The following is an 18,449-nucleotide window of genomic DNA, read 5'->3' on the forward strand; positions in this document are numbered from 1 at the left end:
TTCTGTAGTTTTGCTTAGATTAAAAAGGACATGGCTGCAATGTTATATCAATCTCTCATATTAGCGTTTTTACATTGCTGTATATTATGTATATATTTGTTTACCACGTGAGCCTTTTCTTAGGCGACAATAATAAAATCAGTTTTGAGTTGGTACTAGAGCTCTCTAGTTTGACCCATAGTAGTCACTCCTATATAGAAGCATAGAGCGGCCGACCCCCAAAACACTATAGTAGGATGGCCACTATTCTAAAGTTTAAAATACACCCAATATAAATTATGCTATACATATATATATGCTGAAGAATACAAAATTAAAACCCAAATTAAAGACATGAAGGGGTTCAGAGAAGAAAAACATAAGAGAAAAGAAGAAAGTCAAAGTAGATAAGGAAAATTGAGAATAGAGTGATCAGTCATTGGAAAAAAGCTGTAAAGAATAGCCAGAAAATGTCTTGGTATTGTTGGAAAATAGCACTCAAGAAACTACAGTTTCCTTGCCCAAGCCCAATGTTGAATTCCTCATGAGTTTTTCTCTCCCTGGCTCACTTCTCTCCTCTCCTTATAACTGAATTCCCTTTTTCCAAATCCCATCATAGGCATCCAGTACCCTGCACATTCGGTGTTATATATTAAAGATGTTTTAAACTTATACAATAGTGGTATCTTCAAAGAAATGGATAGAGGTTATATATTAATGATTTTTTAATGTTTAGCTTATTTGGATCTTCCAACTCTTAATACCTATTCATGTTAACCAAAGGCATGTTAATCCAATCTTCTGTTAGTAAATTGTATTTTTTTTTTATCAACTCTTTTTATGCCCCTTGTTTATTTGATATGTCAGGGAGATGAGGATACAGTTTGGAACTTTGATAGCTGACATTGGTCTCATCAATCTCCCGAAAGATTATCAGGTTTGTTGGCTCTCTTGTTCTTTAAAGTAATGTTTCTGTTATAGGACGAGTAACCAATAATGGTCCCTCGCACATGGCAGTAACGGCTGTCATGGCAAAAAACCTTGAAAAATGGCATTTTGCATGGGTTGGGCCCAAACCTGACCCGGTCCAGAAGTTGACCCACGCAGGAAAACTTAAGGTACTTGCCCTCTTTGTCACTAAAAAACACTTCCTCCTCATCTTAGCTCTCTCTCTTGTCTTATTTATCTCTTGTCTCCAATCTATCTCTCTTATCCGACCTCGTTCTGCATTTTGCTGAAGTGTCTCTCTTTTCCAATCTGTTATTTGTTCTGCTGGGTGTCATTGTTCTGTTCTCTATTTTCGGCGACTTCTCCATCTTCGGTAACTTCAACCTCCATTTCTGGTGACCTCATTTTTTTTTTTGTTTTTCCCTCTCTTGCAATTTTTTCTTTATTTTCTTCATTTTAGTTTTGCCCTTTCCATCTTTCAAATTTTCCCTCTCCCACGTCTATTTTTTCTCTATTTTTCCTCAAAATTTTTTTTCTTTATTTTAGCTTTTCTTAACATGGCTCAACAAGAATCTTTATCAAATTTTTCAAGAGCTTTAATCGTTCTGACTCGAGATGAAAATATGCTTATTCGTTGAAAGAGGTTGATACAAAAAATATGCTTATGAGTGCTAGAATTACCGCAGTGAAACATTTGATTGGAAAGAAGGGTAACGTGAAAGCTTGTTCCAAATATTTAGAAAAAGTTAGAAAAGAGATTAAGATATATCAAAAAGATAAAAAGAGTCAACAACTTTGAGATCCAAATGTGAGAAGCTTTGAAAGTATAAACTATGATAAAAGTGAGGATGAGTAGGATACCCAAACACATAGTATTGTCATGGGTAATCAAAAAGGGTAAATGGATTTGTATTGTAGAAAGCTAGAAAGTTCGATTGAAAAAAGGAAAAAGTTAAAATTGAGACAAGTAAATATAAGAGAAGTTTGTGATGAAGAAGCCAAGGCAAGTATCTATCAATGCATAGCTCGATTTTGGTATCAAGTTGGCCTTTCCTTTAACCTTGTTAAAAGAAAGAGCTTTTAGAATGCTGACAGTTGTTGGTGTTTTTGGTGTTTTCGGTCTAAATTTATCAACTCTAAGTTATCATGATATTCGAATTTCACTTCTTAATAAAGAGTTAGAATATACGGATTCTTTTATGAAAGATCACAAGGAGCAATGGAACAAATATGACTGTTCCATCATGCCAGATGCATGGACCGATCAAAGGCAGAAATGTTTGATTAATTTCTTGGCCAACTCTCTTGCTAGGACTATGTTTGTGAGGTCCATTGATGTTCTAATTTTATAAAAATCGACGAAAAATTATTTGAGATGCTTGATGCTCTTGTGGAAGAGAGTAAAGATAAAGTTGTACAAGTAATAACAGATAATGGAAGCAATTATGTCTTTACTGTTAAGATGTTGGAAGCAAAAAGACCATATCTTTATTGGACTCTTTGTGCAATTCATTGCATTGATTTTATGCTTGAAGATATTAGAAAGCTTCCTTTGATAAATAAGACAATTCAAAGGAGAATATTTGTTGTTGACTTTATTTACAATCATTCAATTACCTTGAGTTTGTAGAGAACTTTTACAAACAAGAGAGAATTAGTAAAACATTTAGTTACAATATTTGTAATTTCTTTTCTATTATTAGAAAGACTTCATCAAGAAAAAGTAAATCTTAGAAAGATGTTTACTTCTTAGTTGGGGTGTAAAAACAAATTGTCAAAAGAACTTAAAGAGAAGTAAGTAGCAAATTGTATTAAATTTTGTATTTTGGAATAGTGTGGTATATACTTTCAAAATCATGGCTTCTCTTATATGTGTGTTACGTTTGGTTGATATGGAGGTTACGAATGGATTGTATCAAGAGGTTGGTGCCAAGTCGAGATGTGCAACAAAGAATACTATTTGAATTACCAATATATAAGAGTGGTAGTGGTCTATTTGAGTTCGACTTTGCAAAATCACAAAAAAAAACATTGTTCTTGGTAATTAATCAAAAACTTTAATATTTTAATTTTAAGTTAATTAATAGTCAAAACCTTATCTTTAAAGTTATTATTTATTTTTGATTTTATAGGACTAGGACAAAGATCTATTCGGTGAATGTGAACAAGTCGGGAAAGTCAGTTGGAATAACTGCCCTTAATAGTCAAAACCTTACCTTTAAAGTTATTATTTATTTTTTATTTTATAGTTCAATGGTGTAGAATGTATGGACATTCAGCTCCACATTTGCAGCAACTAACTATCAAAATTTTGAGATTGACATGTAATGTATTTGAATATGAACACAACTGGGAGTGTTTTTGGGCAAGTAATTTCTCATCTCTCAAGCTAGTACTTTCTTCTAATAATTAGAAATAAACTAATTACTACTTTTTTAATTACACTTACATTGCAGATTCATTCAAAAAGAAGAATAGGATTGATCATAAAAAATTACATGACTTGGTTTATGTGAAATATAATTAACAACTCGAAAAACATTACAATCTTAAAGATGTAATTGATTGAATTACACTTAATGACATTGATGAGTGTAATGAGTGGTTGGTTGGAGAGATGAATGATGATGCTCATGATGAGGATGCTAAAAATGATTTAGTTTTTTATGGTGAGGACACTTTAAATTTGGCAACTGTTTATGAAGCTTCTGGATTAAGAGAGCCTAGAACATATACTAGCCTATCAAGTGGTATTATTATCAAAGCTACAAAAGTTTTCAAGATCAAGGCATGTTTAATAGCAAAAAGTAAAGAGAAAATGATAATTGAAGATAATCATGATGTTGAAGAATTAAAAGATGAAAAGACGTCGAAAGAAACAGAAGATGAATTACAAATTAATCTGAGGGAGACGAGGACGAGGGATATGTTTTAGTGGATGAGAAAGAAGATGATTACATTGGAGTTGAAAAAGAGGATTAAATTGATAATTTTTGTTTTTATTGTTAACTTGACATTTGATGGCTACATATTTTGTATTAAATTATGTTTTGAATTATAAGTTATGCTACATATATTTTGAGTTAATTCTATTCTATCATTTTTTGTGATCTATAATATTTTTTATATATTTTATTATATCCATCATAACCTATTATGACGGCTGCCATAACTTTATGACATTTTTTTAGGTTTCTGTCATTGATAACATTGATTATTTCTATTCATTACAGATTTATTTCTTTTTCTTAGGGACAGATTTAATTTATTTTTTATTCTCCTTGTAATTTATAATTTTTCTTATTTAGACAGATTAGCTCCTATAAGTTGACAGCAGAATATATCATAAAATAATATTCTACTTCCTTTACCCTTATTTTCAACTATATTCAAGATTCTAGAGAAGAGAAAGAGAGATTGAGAAGTTGAATGGAATTACACGTTGAAATCACAAAGTTTAACACCAAACCTCAAGCCTTTCATGGAGGCTTACATGAATTTGCAGCAAGACAAAATGCCAGAAAGTGAGATTATATCTGAAAATTAAAATAAAAACATAAAATTCATAGGAAGGATAAAAAATTAAATATATTTAACAAAAATCAAATAATAATCATTTGAAATAAAACACAAGATATGTAGAATTTTGCATCAAATTTCAGTGGACCTCTTATATGTTACTTGTCCGTGTATGTTGCTCGTTTTAATTCTTTGGAGTTGTAAAAATTTTGTCATGATTATGTGGGAATGCTCTATTTCTAATTTTATTTTTTTCTTGATACATCATCTGGGCCATATCAGATGGATGGAAAAAAGACGGGGAACCTTGACAGTTGGCTTTCTAATGCATCACAACCATTTAATATATATGCTCATCATCCATCGATTCTCAAGGTAAATTTTGTATATAACTTGGTTGTAACATTTAGGCAATGCTTGCTTCATTTTTTCTAACCTTTTAGCTGATATTCTTTACATTTGCTTTGACTTTCTTTACTTCACGTAACTCCTAGTGTACAATCTGATCAGTGATTCTCTTGATCTAGGCGCTTGTTTCTGTTCTGAACGTCATGTTTAGTTCATGTTGTCATTTCCATCACTTTATATTGTGCTGTGTGAGTCTGTGCCATAACTTTTTCTCAATTGTTTTTCATAGTCACTTTTCAAGTATAACAATATGGTGCATTGTTTTACTTTTGTACTTCTACTTTTTATTTTCTGAATCTTGATACTCAATGGATGCAAATACATCAAAGACATTATTTGTCACAAGATTTGAAGGATATTTTCAGTTATATCCTTCCAATTAATCGCACAATTTAAATCTGAACTTTGAACATTGTTCTGTAGCTTATATTGAATGGAGAGTAGCAATTAAATTTAGGGATGGAGATGACTAACCATTTTACTGCTGAATTGGAATGCTTGGGCCCAAGATCTGCAAAATAGAAGCATGTTGTGTCTTCCATTCTGTTTTCTTAATTTTTATTGGAACATGCCATAAAAATTAGAATCTTTGTATTTCTTTGGATTTCTCTTTGCTTCTCACTTAAATTTTTTTTCTTTGGTTCTGTCTCCCATATATAACTGTAATAATCATAGTTCTTGTTACATTTCATCTGAAAGATTAACCCTTTTGTTTGTTTGGGAAATTCTAGTTGGGCACATCATTTGTGTGCTATATCACCATTTTCCATTTATATAATTTTTTCAGTACAGGGATCAGTTCCTTTCCTGTTAACAGTCAGAAAAGTGGTAGAAAACTGATGTGCAAATATCATTGTCCATTCTTTTTACATGCCAAGAACTCTTAAGTGTACTCTTGCAGGCTATACTATGTGCGGGTTTATACCCCAACATAGCAGCCAGTGAACAAGGCATTGTTGCAGCAGCTCTCACCAGCCTTAAGCAGTCTTCTAGCTCTGCAAATTCTGGTCATAGAGTCTGGTTTGATGGAAGAAGAGAGGTTCATATCCACCCTTCTTCTATCAACAGTAACACAAAAGCATTTCATTACCCCTTTCTTGTTTTCCTTGAAAAGGTTTGTGATTAGTTTTTCTGCAGAAGTTTGCCAACTCTTTTTTAGCATGAAATGTTTCTTCTCACTAATAATTTGGAAATTTATTGCCACTTTAATATTTGTTTATCCAAACTGTTGCTTTGAAATCATTTTAATATTATGATATATATGTATTTATGAATATAAAATTACTGTAACAAACTCATTGCTACCCCTTTGACCTAGAGAAAAGTTGGTAACTTTGAACTTCAGAAATATTGAATGTTATTTCTTGAAAAACGCCCATGTGTAGTTCTAGTTTCTTATAATTTTAATGTAGGAAAAAAAGTGTATTTCACAGCTTGATGTTTGTTTACAAGGCAACGGTATAAATAGGGAATTAGATCAATAACTGTACGTTAATCTAGGCCTAGAAAGTATGTTGGTAAGTGATCCTTGCAAGTTACATTATTCAGCTTTATACAATTCATGCATATTCTCGCAGCTAGCAACTGCTGTAATTCCTCTCTCTTTAGGAACACACTGAACTGGGGAGACTCATGAACTATCAAAGATTGGATGTATGATACCTACATCAAGCCACATGATGATTTCCTTCTTTACCGCTCCATCATAATGGGTTTTAATCTGCATTGATGCTCTACTAATGATTTTTGGCCCTCCAATAAAATTTTATGCATGCAAATAGAAGGGCAAATGCCACAAATGTCAAGGATTGTCCATCCAATAGCTAACTTGAATTGGCAAAAGACTCACAGCAGGTTGTCCTCTTATCAGTAGTGAAAGAGAAAGAAATGATTACAGGTTGAGTAGAAGCCGTTCCTAAGTAAGCAAAACACAAATGACTAGGAAGTGGCTTGAGTTCTAACTGAGGGGATTTTTTAGTTGAAGGCTTTATCCCTACTGTAGTAGAAGGTAATTCTAGTGGCTCAAATCTTGGATTCTTAGAAAGTCTAGCTCCAGTATCAAGTTGGTGCAAATATTTAAGAACCATAGTGTCAGCTATATCTTCCCTACTTTGATGAGTTACTAACAATAAAGCTAGCAAGTGTTTGGACTTTGGAATAGGTCTCTTTAAATACTGAAATTAAAAAAGGAACATTTTTCAAATTCTTGCCGGAATTTCATTGCTTAAAAGATGTTAAAAGTTACTTCTTTGTCTTGTTCCCACATAGTAAGCTCATCTTTCTACACAACAATTAAAGTCTTACCAGTAGCAAGGAATGGTCTCCTTAAGTTGATAAGAACTTTGCTATCTTCCTCCATATCTCATATTACAAAGTCAGCAAAGAATATAAATTTATTCACTTTCAATAAAACATCTACAATTATGCCTTAGGATAAGTGAAAGAGTGAGCATTCCCCAAACCTAGCTTATGGAATATGGAAGGAGGCATAAGGTTTATACTTGCTCCTAAATTGCATAGGCCTTATCCTAAAGAATTGATTTCTAATAGTTTGTGAAATAGTGAAGCTTTCACTGTAAAATGACTGAACAAATACAACACTTTGCAGACATTTCACCTTTGGAAGAATGTTTTGTAATCACACTTCTTGTTACAAAAGGCACAATATACTCATTTTCAGTATTCATAATTAATCTGTAAAATGACTAGTTCATTCTGTTTTTCAATCATTATTTCTTTACCTACGCTCATTTTCAATATCCATAATCAACTTGCAAAAGGACGGGTTCTTCAAACAGTGGAAGACCAAACAAAAATACAATTGAATGTTATTTGCACGTTCTTCCACAATAGTAGAATGTTTTATAATCACACTTCTTGAACCTTTGGAAGTGGTCTTGTTCCAAGATTTCTCCCACATATTACTTTAGGATGCAAATTACTATAACCGATTTCCTTGACATGGAGAGCTAAGAAAGTGATTTGCTGCACTAACTCCAAAGGATATGTGTGGACAAGTAACTGTTAGATGGTGTAGTTCATAAGTCAGTCTTCTTTATAGTTTTTTGTATCTGAAAGTGGTTCCTCCTAACTCGGCAGAAATTTGACATTAAGATCGATAGAGGTATCAACAAGTTTGATACCCATCAATGTTGTTGCATATATGATGTCCATTACATACTTCTTTCAATTGAGCTAGTTATGGAAGGAGACCACCAGTCTTTGGTTTGGACACTGCTTGTTAGTTGTAAGCCTCTTTGGGTGGACCAATGATATTATTTGAAATCAAGAATGGATCAAATTGAACTTTGATGTTGTTGAATTGGACCTAAAGCCTAATTCAACCCTAAATGTTAGCTCATGAAGTGATGTGAGACTTCAACACACTCTTTCATGCTCAAGATTGAACATCTAGAGTGTAGGACTTTTTTTTAAATACTACATTGGATAAGCAGTGGGACCAGGTAGGTAGCAATAGGAAAGTTACAAGACAAAGTTACACTGGGAAATCCATGGGGCCAAGTTAATTGCATTAGAAAAGTTCGTGGGAATTATTTTATTTTTTTTTTTTTCATTCAAGGATGACCCAATGTAAGATCTATGATAAACTATAATACCATGTTAAATTTGAAATTTAAGTCTAACTTAACACCAAAAGCTAGTTCGTAAGGTGGAGATTTTTTAGTTTTAATAAAATCTTATTTAGCCATATTTATAGTAGACTTTAAAATGTCATATAAGAAAAGATCTTATTTCACAACTTAATGTTTGATTTCAAGGCAGTGATATAAATAGGTATGTAGGCAAACATCTATACACTAATCTAGGCCTAGAAATCAGAGAAATAATTTCCTCTAAAATTGTGCAAAGTAATTATAGAAAGAATACATGGGATCTCACAAAATAATGAAAAGAATCTGCTCCTAGCCGCACAAAGAAAATAAATTAGTGGATTTTGTTTATTCCTGAAAATCAGGAACAAATCTCCTAAATATCAGGAAACATCAATACTTAAATTTAACATTGCAAAAGTTCCCTCAAATTCCATTGTGTGCTTTGCTAGGATGACATGATGTGTTAGCCACACTCTTGTTTCATACAATTCTTATTTTCATCTCTTAAGTGTTCTTGGGTTGTGTGATGTACTAGTTATCATTAAATATGATTGTGCATGTATGATGTATATTCGTATGAAATTACTTGCTATTCAATTATTAAATTTTTATTTATATTTACATTGCTTACTATTGAAATTGACAGGTTGAAACAAACAAAATATTCCTTCGAGATACTTCAGTCATTTCTCCATACTCTATATTACTGTTTGGAGGGTCAATCAATGTCCAACATCAGGTACGTGACATTACTCTTTTCCCAATCAAATGTTTTTTCAATGGAAAAAGGATAAACCTTTAAGATGAAAATAGTTATGAATATGATTTTCATAGGGTGTATGCGTACCCAATATGATGTAATGTATCCCTTCTATTGCAAAATATATTTAGCCTTGAAAAAACTATGCTGTTTCAATTTATCTTTTTTATTAGAAACCATTAGTGTTATATCTATCTCTTTGAAAAAACAAGAGGGAGAGCATTAATGAAGTGATATTGTTTTGAGTACTTTTATAATAATTAATTTAGTCAAATGTAGATATCATTTTCAGTTGAAACAATCATTGTTGCTTGAGATAAAACTAATTAGATGTTTATTTTTACGTTAAAGGTTACGCACAAGATATTTTATGAAGAATACCATGTGAAGTAGTAAAAGATTAAAATTGTAGAGAAATATTATGTAAAATGTAAATTGAATCACCAAATTGAGTCTTGATTTCATGAAAGATAGATTGAAAAATAGAAAACAATGCAAAACTATCTTTCATTGATAATAATCAAGTACATCAAGAATAATCATTAATAAATTTGACAAAATATCTAGAGCCCATGATTGACATTGTACGATTAGAACCTCAAACATCTAAACTAGGAAAAAGCTTGTCTGTCTAATTGACATAAATCACAAAACAAAGTAGACAATTTGAAAGATGGCAAGATTGAGATAACCTAGTTGAGCTTGAATCAGGAGTCCACTACGGAACTAACATGAGTAGAAGCATTGAGTTGATAAATACCATGAGAGACACATCCGGAACCAACAGTGTTCCCTGAACCCTGACCCTCCTATAGGAAAACAAACTCTTTTGTTAAAGATACCATACAGTCAAGGGAATGGCTTTGACAATTAATAGATAATAAGTGAAGTGAAGCCCAGGAACATGGAAAACATTATCAACTAAGAGAGATGAAAGAAGATGGACAGTACTAAATCCCGAAGATTGTGTTTGAAATCCATTAGCCATGGGTGCAACAGAGAAATAAACCAAAATAGGAAGAGTGGAGAATGATAGATGTCTCTATCAATCAATTAGTTACATCTATCAGAGAATAATGTCTTATTACTAGTAGCATGATCAGTGACCCCAAAGTTAAGAACCCATGGACCAAGAGATGTGGGGTGAGAAATGCCTGCAAAAGAACTACCTTTGTGTGCAACAAAGGCAGTAGAAGATGTCTAAGGATCAGGTGTCAGAGCAGAGGACTCGGAGACAGCAAAGGGAGCAGTGTATGCAACATTGGCAGTCCGTAGAGGGATGTTATTCAAAGGATTAAACACCCTATCAATGGTGTGTCCTACATTGTGACGATACTTAGGACAAGATTTTCCTGGTTTGCTGGGTCGAGAATGATCATACAAAAGAGGACACATCCTTATCAGAAGAGGACTTTCCAAGTATTGCAAAAGAATGGAGCATGCACAGTTCAAAGTAGACACAATGGGAGATCCCAAAATTTTATCATGAACTGTAAAATACTCTGCAAGCAAGCTCTAGAAAATTGAAGTTAAATGAATTGTGTATATTTCATTAGAACTAAATATCATACAGAATGTATGCATGATTTCTAGACTAACTAAGGAAACAAAATATCTCCGTATCCTACCTTGTAATCCCTTGATTTTAGGGATTTTCCTAATTTACAGCCTATATACAAATTACATTAAGAATCACAATTAGCCGAAAGGAGCAAATCATAGGAAACCAGATGACGAGTTCAATGGAAGCTGGGTGAACCATAAGTGGCCAGATGGCAAGTTATTACTTGACCAGATATCAGATTCATTTGTACACGTCAAAATATGTAGGCCAAATGGCAGAAACAAAATCCACATGACGAAAAAGGCAGCATTTCAGCTTCCCCTTATATAAATGTTTGACTAGATTAGATTACTACTTTATATTAGCAAGATATGTTTCAAGCAATAAATTGAGTGTAGTTTTGCTTAGATTGTTTAAAACTGCTCGTTCTAAAGTGTAATTTCATTTCTTTTTTTTAATTTTCTTTCCTTTATGTGATAGTCTGGACTGGTGACAATCGATGGATGGTTGAAATTGAGTGCACCTGCCCAGATAGCTGTCTTGTTCAAGGAGCTGCGATTAGCTCTCAATTCTGTTCTGAAGGAACTTACTAGAAAACCGGAGGTGCCCTTTTTTAGCTTTAATTCCATAGTTAATGATAATTTGAATTTTCATAACTTGAAGCTCTATCATTTCTTATTTTGTATGCTTAGTATTTGAATCCTGAACCGGATGGTCTCTTGTATGCTCATAATTGTTTCTCTTCGGTGGTTGTAATGCGTCTAAGTCTACCATATGCTCATAATCGTTTTAGTTGAATGTGTACTTGAAGTTTCTATTCGCCAATCATATAATCAACTTGCAATGTGTTTCATCAGTGTCTACTGTAACTGTACCCTCCAATGTGTAATATCAATACCATTGCTACACGATGACTGCTTGACAATGAGAATAATAATTGGGTTTTTGTTTCCTTTCAGAATGCCATTGTTCTGAATAATGAGATCATTAAATCTATCATCACTCTGCTTTTGGAAGAAGGAACCATCCATCAATGATTGAGTATCAGCTGATGTAAGCTAAATCATTTCTTTAATTTAAAGCTGCTCCAAGAATCAATCATTGAAGAAGCAGATTCCTTCCTGCTGTAATCTGCTAGTCATTCTGTTGAGTAAAAGGAGCTGACCTTTCTCCTCCGAAGAAAGAAAAGCCCTTTTGAACCATGTTTCTTTACTGTCTTTGAACTATCGATCACGAATTTTGACAAGAAGTTCAACTATATCGTTGGTCATGCCTTTAGCTTTATGTTCTATGGTAAAGAAGGAATAGCGTATTTTTCTTGTAGCTAGGCAGAGATTTTATCCAACCATAGGCCATTAGTTTTATTTAGGACGCGTCGTAACTGCTTTTGTCGTGACTCGTGTGTTTGCTATATACACATTATATAATACCTTGTTAAATGCTAAATCAGTTGCTGAAATTTGGTCCAGGGAGGCTACTACCTGTGGTGGCGGGGTTGTGAATCTGTCTCAAAAAGTGAACAGGATAATGTGATCAATTGAACTGATTCAATCCAATTGGTTTTGTTTAAACTGTTCAATTGATTAGTTTGGACTTTTTTATCTAAACCCAAACTAACTTGATCTGTAAACACCAATATATATTATTTTCCTTTTGATAATTTGGATAACAATTTTACTCCATTATATTATTATGCACTTTTCATAGAAATTGTTAAAATATGTTTCTATGATTAACTATCTTTAAAAATTAGTTGATGGCTAAAATTTAAATTGGCAAACACATGTAAGACGTGATCAATTGACCTGAGAATCAAATCTGGTGAAACTATACATTTGATAACATCTAGTAGACGTTAAATTTTATCAATTTTTTTCTTAAATTGTATTATATCTTTTATAATGATTACGCATATCAAATATGCTGTGTATAAAATGTGGAGCCCTAGTTTTTAAACAAGAAAGTCTTTAGGAATTGGTTTCTTTTTTATTCTGCCATAACTTTTATGTTGACTATTCAATTTTCTAATTTTAATTTTAATTTTAAATTTTTTAAATCTATCTCTTTAATTTAATTATATTTAATATAAAATAATACTTATTATTTATAATTAAATATGTAGACATTTGACTAATTAATCATTGCTTGATTACTTTGAAATATCAATGAATTTCTCCTAAAAAAGGATACTTAGTTGAAGACTGTTAAATTTTTGCAAAATATGTTATTGTAGTTCAATATTTATCTTTTTCACTGACAATGAGGAAGAAGAAAGATTTGGGAGTCGATAATTTTTGTTTTAGAAAGTAAACAAGAGAAAACATGAGTGGAAGAGAGAGGGGAGCAATTTTAATTTTACCATTTAAAATAAGATTAATTTACTAGAATAATACTATTAATATAGTTGTATAAATAAAGCGAAAAAAAATATAAATATTTTGGTATATGTTGCTAACCTTTTAAAAAATTTAACCTTAATCATGTTAGCAAATGCTACAAAATGCACAATTTCTGTTTAGCATTTATGAACTTACATATAGCATGGTAAGTTGGTAACAACTCAATCACAAGTGATAAGTGGATAAAGAAGAGGGCTAGGCAAAGCATGCTAGATGTGCAAAGCCAAGCCAAGCCGAACAGAAATTCTTGCTCAAGATGAAGTTTCTACATGAGAAGTACAAAAACTGTGTCTTCCTTGTGCAAGCGTGGGGACGCGCACGCACGTGAAGATAATTTTTCTTGCATTCATATTCCAATTGCGTCTAGCAGCTGGGAATGTTGAGATACTGAGACTAACGAATTTGCTACAATGGCACCACTTGCAGCAACTGCTGGGACTCCAATGCCAGGAAAGGTGGAGTCTCCACAACAATAAAGCTGAGGGATAGGAGTCGAATGTCCAGGAAAGGTATCTGTACCAGCTTGCACAGCTGGCCCATATGTTCCTCTGTTTCTCCGAAGAAACCTTTCATGTGTTAGTGGACTTCCAACTAACTTCACCTCACATTTCTCCCTGCTGAAACCTGGGCCCACTGCTCTCTCCACAGCTCTCCACATTACCTGACTTACGATAACATAAAAGTGAAAAACTAGATCAAATTCTTCTTTTCCTCACTGGAATCAAACTCAAATTGTGAGAACAAAAATCAGTAGAAGGTGTAGTCTATGATGCTTTCAATCACATTAATTATGTCCTCTTTGTCACAGTTATAAATGCAACATCCATTTTTTTCTCAAATAAACACACAGATATGTTAGTAGTTATATGATCCATATACCTCTGATCTTTCAGCTTTGAGATTTCTGTATTCAGAACTCCTACGATCAAGTCCTTCCCACAACTCAAATGGTTCAGTTCCTGGCATATAAGCATGTAACACGTGTTTCCCCAGCGGTGCCAGATTAGGACTAAGTACACTCGGTACTGATATCAACACAACATTCTGGTCGGCATCAACTCCTCTTTTCCAGTCATTTACAACTATATGATGAATTCCCAGATCACTGCGTATACCCTGGTAATGAGATATTGGGAAAATGCTATCAATTTCAGTTCAAATAGTTTAAACAGTGGATGATTATAGCTATTTAAACTTGAAGATGCAACCAGCACAAGTGACATTACTTCTGCTACTACAATTTTAAGGAGTTAAAGAAGATTATGTGGTATAAAAGGAGTGGAAATGTACTAATTTCCTGTGAAGAAATCACCGGAGAAAGTGTTTTATGCACTACCAACTATTTGAAATGCAGTAAGTGAATTGACCTAATACGTGAAAACTTTGGCATTGCTTCAAGTGAAAGACAATAGAAACAAATAAAACTAGACACCAAATTGGCAAACCTCAGCATCAAATCCCAAATGGAGATGCATGAATGAATCACATTGAGGAGTCGTGTTAATCCTATTGGAATAAGACTTCGGAACAACTTCTTCAGGTAGCAATTTTAAAGTGTCCCACATCGATGCATTGCTTACAACAGCCTTTTTAGCGCTTATGAACTGCAGAATACATAAATGTTCAGTAATCTTAATCCAACTAAAGTTCATCATTGTGCCTTTCGTTATGGATCAAAATATACTCACTTGACCACTTCTCAGCTTGACCCCAATGGCTCTGTCATTTTCAACAACAATCTTTTCCACGTGGCTTTGAAGAGAAATTCTTCCACCAAATTTCTCTAGTCCTCGCACAAGAGCATCAACAATAGCTGCACTTCCATGAAGGGGGTACTCAAGACAGCATCCTGGTTTGTACCATTCTGCAAACATGTAAACCTGAGAAGTTGGGGAAAAAGAATTGTTTCGGCATCAATAAAAATCAGTAAGAAATGATTCATTAGATTAGTACTCGTAGCCTTCAACCAGCAGTGTTTCATGAATTTTCTATATTATTGCTTTAGATGTTAAGGACTGAAACGAATCTACAAATAGTTAGACATTGATAAGTCACAATAATTATTTGAGATAGGTGGAAGAATAGTACACAATCTGAGGTGTAGTTACTAGTTAGTTACCATCTCTGCCGAGAGTATAGCATTAGCCTTGACCCCAGCAAGCAAGAAAGAGAGAAGGTCAATCCAATTGCGTATGAAAGGGTCTTTCAGTTGCAAATCATCAAGTATTTCTGAGAAAGGTCTGAGAAGTTTTGTAGCTCCAAGAGCACCACGAGGCCCCATCTGAAGAAAGGATCTAAAGAGAGAAGGGGCATATCTAACTGCAGCAGTGGAAAGAACACCCAAGTCTCCTCGGATAGATAGAGGGGGAAGACCCATTGCAGCTGTGGATAATGGAAGTACAGCATCCTGCCAAAGAAATTACAGTTCAACAGCTTTTTAACATGCTTGCATTCGCAACATCACAATTGGGATTTGGATGCGACAACTCACTAGAAGTTTTTGCCATTCATTTACAGCATTGGGACCCGCATACTTGTCAAGGTCCTGCAAGTAACACATACAAATCAAATCAGTGAAAGTAGGTATTGCAACAAGAATGAGTGAGTGATTTAGATAAATCAAATAAGCCTGAGGCTGAATTCCACCTTGAAAAATTCCGTAGGCCCAATGCGCGACAAGAATTCACCTTCAGGTATGTAGACCATCCATGAATCATAAGAAGCACATGGAAGAGACTCGCCCAACGCATCCAGAACCTGAAACAGATGGATGGTGAAGAAATTCAAAACATGAAAAGGAAGAAATGAATTATTAATTATGATTGTATTTCTTTGGTTTCGTTTGTACATTGCATTACCTGTGCCAGGGGATTAGCCTGAGGGCCCCTTGATTGCAAACCAGAGAATAAAGATGGCCCAGAATCAAAGTTGTAGCCTTTGACATGAAAAGAATGGGCAGCACCACCGGGTTGGTCGTGGCTTTCCAGAACAAGCACATCTTCCTCGTATCTTGCCAGAAGTGCTGCACAACACAGTCCACCAATGCCACTCCCAATAACAACGACATCAGCTTCTGACTTCGACTTTGACATCGACTTCGACTTCACATCCGCAGGCACAGCGTTTTGATATGAACTGTTATATCTCACAAAATTAGGAAACAAACCCACACCCGCCATGCTTGCTATCTATGTGCCAAATGCAAACTCTCTTCTCTTCTAATCCTCAGTTCAAATTGTAGTCGTTAAATTAGCCACGTCACTGCCAACTTAATTCGTTACAATATATCTCTTTCAACCAAATATTATTCTTTGATTAACCATTTACAACCTTTCGTGTGTTTCTCCAATCAAAGGTGATGATGATGAGTCAGTTTTATATTTTATCATTTTAAGTTTTTTTTTTTAAATTAAGATTTTATTTTTTAATTTTAAAAATTCTCCTTATTTAATTTTATTCCTTATCATAGAATATTTATTATTTAAGATTTTGTACTCACAAATTATATATAAATATTGATATAAAGAATTATATTAAGTGAAATATTTTTAATTAAGTGTTATTATTTTTAAATTTTATCATGTATCTTTTCTTATATTTAATATTTAGCTTTTTAATTCAATTTTGTTTTAAATTTTAAATTATTTTTAAGTTTGAAAAATAATTAAATATAATTCTTAAATATCAAAGTTGCTATAAATTGTTAAAAATTATAAATCAAAAGAATTATTCATATTAATTTTTTATACATAGTTTTTCATAAAAATTATTTAATAGTTATTCATAACAGAATAAAATATTCTAAAATAAAGCACTCATGTATTGCACGGGTTATTAACTGGTTAATAAAAGAGAAGTCTTTATAAAATTAGTTTGCAACTTCACATGAGTTTTCAATCACTAAACAATTTATTCGAGAAAGATATAACCAGAAAAACGAATATATACATCGTAAATTAGATAGAATATCATACTTGCACTTAATCTTATAATAATTAAATATCAAAGTTCACTATAGGTTATATGTTCTTAAAAGTCATAATAAAAATTATTTACATTAATTATTTATGCATATTTTCTATAAAATAATTATTTAAAAGTTATTTGTAACATAATAAAATATTTTAAAATAAAGCATTTATATATTACACATGTTACTAACTAGTTAATAAAAAAAAGTCTTTACAAAATTAGTTTATAATTTTATAAAGCTTTTAATTGTCAATACATTATATATATATATATATATATATATATATATATAATAAGAAAGCAAGTATATACCTCCTAAATTAAAATACATGGCATGAAGTGCAACTTAAGCAAAAATTATCAACACTTTCTTATTTAAAACAATTGTGTTGATTAATTTGAAAAAAAAATAAAAATAAACTCATTCATAGTAGACTTTTACAACTCTTACGTTTAGAAATAGTTAGTAAAAACATTTAGTTCACGTATCAAGACATCACATGACAACATGCAAAAGAATGGTCTTCTTGTATTTGGTATGTTAAATAGTAAAGTGAAAGATCGTTTTGCAACAAATTAGAGTAGATTCATATTTTAGATACTCACTTATATTTGAAGGATATTTAGATTAAATACATGTGAAACTTAGAAAATTTATATACCTTTTCGACTAAATAGGTCAAATGAATACTCCTTAGTCCAATAAACTTTTTGATATCAATGACTCCTAATAAGTGATTTTTTAAAAAAATTAAATTTAAAAAGGTACCCAACTAGTGAATATGCTTAGCTACTCAAAAAATGATGAATTAGAACTGTAATTATACATGGTCTTGATATTGAGAGCAAATATTAAAAATTAAAATTATTAATTTTTTATTATTATTATGAGAAGTATTAACTAGTAATCATTTCAAATTCAGAAGAAACATAGCAAACATTACTACTTGGTACAATAACATGAATGAATCACTCCTTTATTCCTTACAAAATTGTCTATTGTTTAGGATAATTTGATTATTGTTAAACTTTTTGTTATCTATCAAACTTCTTAACTAAAAATGTGAAATAACATATTACTTGTTTGCTCACATGTGATATGAATAATAGATTTTGTGTTAAAAGAACAATTTCTTGAATTTGTGTGAAACAGGCATAAATAATTAGTATCAAATATATGGAAATTAATGCAAAAGTCTTGAATTTGCTCAATATTTATGTATATATGAATATAAAATTAATTAATTTTGTAGACATAATTTATATAATAAAAAAAATTTAATGTA

General features: G+C 32.3%; 2 protein-coding genes across 10 annotated transcripts in view; one reads left to right on the forward strand and one right to left on the reverse strand.

The window, feature by feature from the left end:
• LOC113845948 (DExH-box ATP-dependent RNA helicase DExH7, chloroplastic) overlaps window positions 1-11,885 on the forward strand; it is a 32,129-nt gene extending 20,244 nt beyond the window's left edge. For 7 of the 8 annotated variants that reach the window (XM_027473696.1, XM_027473692.1, XM_027473695.1 and 4 more), the window contains 6 exons: window positions 847-916; window positions 4,729-4,821; window positions 5,756-5,968; window positions 9,115-9,207; window positions 11,273-11,395; window positions 11,752-11,885. In XM_027473696.1, coding sequence (XP_027329497.1) covers window positions 847-916; window positions 4,729-4,821; window positions 5,756-5,968; window positions 9,115-9,207; window positions 11,273-11,395; window positions 11,752-11,829 — 670 coding nt within the window. In that variant the 3' untranslated portion in view covers window positions 11,830-11,885. Of the gene's footprint in view, window positions 1-846; window positions 917-4,728; window positions 4,822-5,641; window positions 5,969-9,114; window positions 9,208-11,272; window positions 11,396-11,751 lie in introns of those variants that run through there. The other variant, XM_027473697.1, reaches the window with a different exon arrangement.
• On the reverse strand, window positions 11,841-16,448 carry LOC113845950 (prolycopene isomerase, chloroplastic). Of its 2 annotated transcripts, XM_027473702.1 has the most exons (9): window positions 16,050-16,376; window positions 15,838-15,948; window positions 15,683-15,736; window positions 15,311-15,598; window positions 14,880-15,071; window positions 14,637-14,795; window positions 14,071-14,307; window positions 13,614-13,852; window positions 11,841-11,905 (listed from the first exon to the last, which is right to left on the reverse strand). In XM_027473702.1, exons 1-9 carry the CDS (start codon window positions 16,368-16,370, stop codon window positions 11,887-11,889), a joined length of 1,620 nt encoding a protein of 539 aa, XP_027329503.1. In that variant the 5' UTR covers window positions 16,371-16,376; the 3' UTR covers window positions 11,841-11,886. The 2 variants fall into 2 exon arrangements, with proteins under 2 accessions (XP_027329503.1, XP_027329502.1); XM_027473701.1 differs by lacking the exon at window positions 11,841-11,905 and having other exon boundaries at window positions 13,222-13,852; window positions 16,050-16,448.
• Window positions 16,449-18,449: the final 2,001 nt, after the last annotated feature.

The sequence above is a fragment of the Abrus precatorius genome, unplaced genomic scaffold (assembly GCF_003935025.1).
Source record: "Abrus precatorius isolate BTA unplaced genomic scaffold, Abrus_2018 Scaffold8, whole genome shotgun sequence".
Classification (NCBI taxonomy): Eukaryota; Viridiplantae; Streptophyta; class Magnoliopsida; order Fabales; family Fabaceae; genus Abrus; species Abrus precatorius.

Coding starts and splice junctions, on each gene's coding strand:
- LOC113845950 (XM_027473701.1), bottom strand. CDS start 16,370: ATGGCGGGTGTGGGTTTGTTTCCTAATTTTGTGAGATATAACAGTTCA. Junction 15,072..15,310: donor CTATACTCTCGGCAGAGATG/GTAACTAACTAG, acceptor CCAACTTCTCAG/GTTTACATGTTTGCAGAATG. Junction 14,308..14,636: donor ATTTGGGATTTGATGCTGAG/GTTTGCCAATTT, acceptor TCTCATTACCAG/GGTATACGCAGTGATCTGGG.